General features: G+C 53.9%; 1 protein-coding gene across 1 annotated transcript in view; it reads left to right on the top strand.

Annotated features, from left to right (window-relative positions):
• The window catches only part of SAMD14 (sterile alpha motif domain containing 14), a 10,087-nt gene extending 3,848 nt beyond the window's left edge, over positions 1 to 6,239 (top strand). The window contains exons 2-5 of the mRNA XM_014541139.1: positions 3,672 to 3,935; positions 5,410 to 5,614; positions 5,714 to 5,788; positions 5,894 to 6,239. Of these exons, the coding sequence (XP_014396625.1) occupies positions 3,672 to 3,935; positions 5,410 to 5,614; positions 5,714 to 5,788; positions 5,894 to 6,107 (758 nt within the window). The 3' untranslated portion in view covers positions 6,108 to 6,239. The remainder of the gene's footprint in view (positions 1 to 3,671; positions 3,936 to 5,409; positions 5,615 to 5,713; positions 5,789 to 5,893) is intronic.

Below are 6,239 nucleotides of genomic sequence, written 5' to 3'. Positions count from 1 at the left end.
AGGGTGAGGGTGGGGCGGTGGAGGGGGAGGTGGGAGGTGGGCAGCTGGGGAAGGCCTGGCCTAAGGCAATCAGTCCTGTTGGAGAAAGGCCAGGCTCCAGGGGTGTGAGGAGGCAAACCTGTCCTTTCATTAAAATAATATTTTCTAACCACTACATACCAGGCACCATTCTGTGCCTGTGTTAGAGCAATGGACAAAATAGAAACATCTGTGCTGGTGGAGCTGACCTTCTAAAGGGTGGAGAAAGACAGTAAATGAAATAAGATATACAGTATTCTAGGGAATGATACACAACACAGGAAAAAATAGATATGTGAAAAATAGGTTCTGGGGGTATTATAGATTACTACAGGCCTGGTGCACGAAATTCATGCACTCAAGGGGAGTCCCTCAGCCCGGCCTGCGCCCTCTCACAGTTCAGGAGCCCTTGGGGATGTCCGAATGCTGGCTTAGGCCCCCTCCCTGTGGGGAGCGGGGAGCGGGCCTAAGCTGGCAGTCAGACATCCTTAGCACTACTGCAGAGGAGGGAGAGTCTCCCACCACCGCCGCTGCGCTCACCAGCTGTGAGCCGGGCTTCTGGCTGAGCGGTGCTCCCCCTGTGGGAGCACAGTGACCACCAGAGGGCAGCTCCTGCGTTGAGTGTCTGCCCCCTGGTGGTCAGTGTGCATCATAGCGACCGGTCATTCTGCCGTTTGGTCTGTTTGCATATTAGCCTTTTATTATTATAGATTATGTGGTTGGGGAAGTCCTCAGACTATTTAAGCCAAGACCGGAAGGAGGTGAGAACCATGCAGAAATCGTGGCTAGAGCCTGCAGGACAGGAAGAGGAAGTGCAAAGGCCCCGAGGTGCAGGTTAGCCTTGCATGAGGAAGAGCCAGGCAACCAGGACGGCTGGAGTGAGGAGAGGGGGAGAAGCAGAAGCTCAGAGAGGTGGCACGGACTGTCTCTCAGAGGGCAGACTCGGGTGGAAGGCTCCTGGGAGACGCAGGTTCTTCCTCTGTGTGAGATGGAAGTCACAGAGGAGTGACACGGGCTGACATGTTTTATCAGGATCACTCTGGCGGCGGTGTTGAAAATAGACTGTAAATGGGAAAAGGAGGAGGAGGGAATACCAGCTGGGAGGCGAGAGGAGATGATGACCTAGAAGGCTGTGAGGAGTTCTCTTTGGTCTCCCCTCCTCTACCTAACCCTTCCCTCCCCTCCTCTCTCCTACCCTCTCTTTTTCTCCCCTACTCTTCCGTGGACTGTTTCTCCTCTTTCTCCCCATATGCATACATGCATGTGAGTGTGCGTAACACAGACACATACAAACACTATTTTATTTATTTTTTTAATATATTTTATTGGTTTTTTTTTACAGAGAGGAAGGGAGAGGGATAGAGAGTTAGAAACATCGATGAGAGAGAAACATCGATCAGCTGCCTCCTGCACACTCCCCACTGGGGACGTGCCCGCAACCAAGGTACGTGCCCTTGACTGGAATCGAAACTGGGACCCTTGAGTCCGCAGGACGATGTTCTATCCACTGAGCCAAACCGGCTAGGGCACAAACACTATTTTATTGTGGGAAATCAAAAGCGGAGAGAATAGCACTGTGCTCTCCATCATATGCATGTACTTGTCACTCAGCCGCAACCATTGTCAGCGTGTGGATTAGCCTTGCTCCGTCTCTGTCCCTTTGCGCGCTCCACTCCTCTGCCCCGGGATTATTTTGAACCTAATCCAAAACATCTTGTCATTTCACCATAAATATTTCAGTACGTGTAGATAGCTGCCAGAAGTGGAGCGAAGAGGAACTGTGGACGGATGGGTGTGTAGGGCGGGAGGGAGAAAGAGGACCCAGCGATGACTCCAGGGGTTTGCTCCGAGAAGCTGGAAGGATACAGCTGCCATTTGCTGAGCTGGGCAGACTGGGAGGAGCAGCTTGGGGGTGGGGAGTCCAGTTCTGACATGCGCATTGAAGATGCCCATTGGCCATGCACGTGGAGATGTCAGGTAGGCAGCTGGACACATGAATGACCACTTGGGTCTCGGGCTGAGGCACAGGGCAGCAACTGGGTGAAGGAGGAGGCCTTTCACTGAGCCAGGGGACGGAGGAGAAGCCGGTTTGAGGCCAGGTGGTGGGTTTGTTTTGATGGGTTGAGTGTGAGGTGCCTGGTAGGTGCTGAGGTGCCCAGGTTTGGGATTCAAGGGAGGGGTCAGGGCTGGAAATAGACATGGGTGGTTGTTAAGCCAGGAGAGCCACTGGGATGTCTGCAGACAAGAGAAAGAGGAGCAGACAGCACAGAACCGGCCTGGGGGATGGGAGGGGTCCCTGAGCTCACTGGAGGTAGAGTGGGAAGAAAGGTCTAAATCAGCGGTTCTCAACCTGTGGGTCGCGACCCCTTTGGCAGTCGAACGACCCTTTCACAGGGGTCGCCTAAGACCATTCTGCATATCAGATATTTACATTACGATTCATAACAGCAGCAAAATTACAGTTATGAAGTAGCAACGAAAATAATTTTATGGCTGGGTCACAACATGAGGAACTGTATTTAAAGGGCCAGAAGGTTGAGAACCACTGGTCTAAATCCATAAGTCCCGGAAGAACCTTCTCTGCCTGGCGACTCGGAGGTTGAGACACACACTGCAGAGCGAGGGCTTCATCCTCAGGCGGAGCAAATGGAGCTCGGAGCAGTAGGGTTTATGCCTGACCCACTCACTGGGTTTGCCAGCTCTTCCTCCACATCCCCAGCCAGGACCTGGCCCTGGGCCACAGACCCCAGGACAGGCTCCAGGCCTCAGGGCACTGTGAGTTTTCCTCCCTGCAGCTGCCACTGGTTTGTGTGTGTGGAGGGGGAGGGGGTGGGGGGCAGGGATCCGTCTGCTCCAGTCCCCGGAGAGCCAGTGCTATCTCTGAGTGTGACCCTGAGCATGGCACAGCAAGCCGGTGTCCCCAGCGGGGCCAGCCTCTGGAGCCAGACTAGCCAGGCTCCGATCCCAGACCACTGCTAGCTGGTGGCTTCAGGCAGACTTTCCCTCTCTGAGCCTCGTTTGCTCAGCTCTAAAATGCGCATAATAACAGCCCTAGCCTGGTGCAAAGTCTGCACTTCCTCAGTGATAGCCACGCTGGTGGCTTCAGGCAGACTTTCCCTCTCTGAGCCTCAAGTTTGCTCAGCTCTAAAATGCGCATAATAACGGCCCTAGCCTGGTGCAAAGTCCGCACTTCCTCAGCGATAGCCATTGATAGTCATTGTTACCGTGATCTCTCCAGTCTCATCCCCCAGCCCTTCCCTCCACAAACCTGTACCCTCCAACTGCCCGGGAGGTGCCCCCTTGGCCCCGCTGCCCTACTTCCCAGCATTGCATATACGAGTCTCGCCAACCTGGCATATGCAGATCTTAAAACCCAGCCCTGGCGTGTCCTCCTCTGACCCAGCCAGCCAGGGCGGTCCTGTCCCCCCTCTGCTGTGAGGGGTTCCATCACCCTGCTGTATCTATGTGCCGACAACGTGTCTGCTTCCCCGGAGACTGAGAGAGACCGTTTCCCATCTCATCTGCACTCCCAGTGCCTGGCACTCGGAAACATTCATTGAATGCCTGGGGCGTGAGTGCAGGTGGCCACTGGAGGTGCCCTGGGCTTGCGGTCCTCATGCATCTGGTCTCTGCCCCCTCCCCCCGGTTTGCAGACCTAGACTTGGCTGTGCCAGAGACCGTCAGACTGGACAGCAGTTTACACAAAGCCCGGGCCCAACTGCTGGCCAAAGGCCGTAGACATCGGCCTTCCCGCTCCAGGCTTCGGGACAGTGCCAGCTCTGCGGAGGATGGTGAAGGCTCCGATGGGCCCGGAGGCAAGGTTGGGGCCGCCCACCCAATCACACATACCCCACCCACTCTTCTTGCCCCTGGAGAGCCCCTCCAAACCCTCTTCCAGGGAAGCCACACACCCAGGCTTCTGATCTAATAATGCTCACAAGCTGTAGCTACCTTCACATTTGGCTCATTTCATCCTTAAGGAAGAGATTATCATCCTCATCTTACAGATGAGAAAACGGAGGCTCAGAGGTTCCGTCACAAAGTCACACAGTAATGGAAGGAGGTGGGATTCAACCCCAGCCTATGTGACTGACTGCCCCTGTTCCCACCTCGCACTGCCCAGCCACCCCTCCGCCCGCATGGGGAGAACCCCCTCTAGGTCCCCCGAAAGACGCCTCAGAGGCTCCCGTGCGGTTTACAGGGTGAGCCTGGCGCCCAGCCCCTCTGGGAAGCGGGGAGGAGGGATGGCGGTGAGCGGCTGCCCCTCCCGCAGGTGACCGACGGTATATTTTAAAACTAGGACTGACACTGTTCCTACTGAATTCATGACCTTTATAAAAATGTATTTTTTCTACAACTGATTACATATGTAAAAATGTATTTTACATAGAAAAAACGAATATTACATAGAAAAAATGTGTTTTTCTACAACTGATTACATATTTTTTAAAATTACATGATAATTTATGTATAGTTCTTACCTGCATGTTACCAGCAATCCTTCCCAGTGTATCTCCAATCTCCGCTCCCAAGCTTACCTATAGTAAAAGGCTATCTTTGGTTCTGCAGTTTAAAGAAGAAAATTCCACTGCAGTCACCACCATTACCTGAATATTATGAGACAGTCGGGTTACATTGCCTTTACAAAGAATGGAATGATGTATAAGTTAACTGCATCCAGCTCAGCCAGAGGTGAACCTGAGGAGGGGTGGTGAAGGATTAAAGAAGACAAGAGAATAAAGCTGGGCCTAGGTGGGACACTGCTCTCGGATGGAGAGACAGTGCCACAACCTGCAAGCCGAGTCTTTATTTTATAGCCAGATTCCCTAGGCAAAGTAAGGGTGTGGTCAGGATGTTTACAATGTTCTCGAGGGTTTCGAATCCACTCAATTACACGCACCTGATCAAGCTTTGTTTCCTTGCTGCACCTCCTGCAGCCCACATCACTCAGCCACGGGGGGCTACAGGTTCAGACCATAAGGTCAAGCTTACTAGGTTCAACCATAGCCTTTGGCTATAATTGCACTGGGACTTACACGTGGCTTTGCCACGAGAGGATCGTGCCCTCTCACTAGTCCCAGGCCTGAACCTGTCCAAACGCTGTAGCCGCTCGCCACAGGGAGCATATAAAAGGTGACAGGACCTAGTTGGGAGCATCCTGGAAGGCTTCTCTGAGGAAGTGACATGTGGTGCAAGATTGGAAGGCTGGTTAGAAGTTGGCCAAGATAAAATTAACACGAAATAGTAGTGGTCCCTACCTTTTCAGAGTGGTTTATGGTTTGCATAAGGTTTTCATAAACATCCCATTAGGTCCCATGAAATATCCCCGTATTTGAGATGAAGGGAGCTCAGAGAGTTAGAGTGACTGTCCTGGGTCACACAGCCAGTGAGGGGCACCAGGGCCAGATGGCATGATTCTAAGTCGGGAGAATTTCCACCACCTCACACTGGCAGCTGGAGGAGGCAGGCAGGCAACCACAGGCTATTTCCGTCCCTCTTCCCCAAAAGATGACAGTCGGGATGCCAGCCCACCTGAGCCTGCCAGTCCCACCATTGGCCTGGATAAGAAGACTCGCCGGAAGTTCCTGGACCTGGGGTGAGTGGAGGAGGGACCAGAGCCAAAGGCGTGGGGCTGTTGGGGCGCAGGGTAGCACAGTGGGCAGCACTGGCCCACCCCCCTCTTCCCTCCCCGTAGGGTCACCTTACGCCGAGCATCTACTAGCAAGAGCCGGAAGGATAAGGGCAGCAACCGCCTGTCCATGGGCAGCAGGTAAGTGGTACCCACCACACCTCAGCCTCAGCTTCTACCCATAATTCCCTGTGGGCCCGGCCCTCTCCTCGGTGCCCACACCCATGCAGGATGCTCTCTCCACAGGGAGTCGGTGGAGGGGTCCAGCAGGTCAGCGGGCTCCCCGTTCCTGCCCTTTTCCTGGTTCACAGACAGTGGCAAGGGCTCGGCGTCCTCCGGCAGCACCACCTCCCCTGCCTGCTCCCCTAAACATGAGAGCTTCAGCCCTAAGAAGTCAGCTTCTCAGGTAAGTCCATGGCCTTCTTGCCCCCATACTGGCCCTGGGGCTCAGATGACATGAGAGCATACTCCACTCTGGCTCGGGCGGGGATCAGGCATTCCTAGAGCCCATTAGTCCTCCATAAAGCCACCCGGTGGCCACTCATCCATCCATCTGTTTGTGCATTCACTTGTTCACTTATTCATATTCTGA

Source organism: Myotis brandtii, unplaced genomic scaffold (genome assembly GCF_000412655.1).
Source record: "Myotis brandtii unplaced genomic scaffold, ASM41265v1 scaffold265, whole genome shotgun sequence".
Taxonomy (NCBI): domain Eukaryota; kingdom Metazoa; phylum Chordata; class Mammalia; order Chiroptera; family Vespertilionidae; genus Myotis; species Myotis brandtii.
This window is presented reverse-complemented; position numbering and strand designations above follow the sequence as displayed.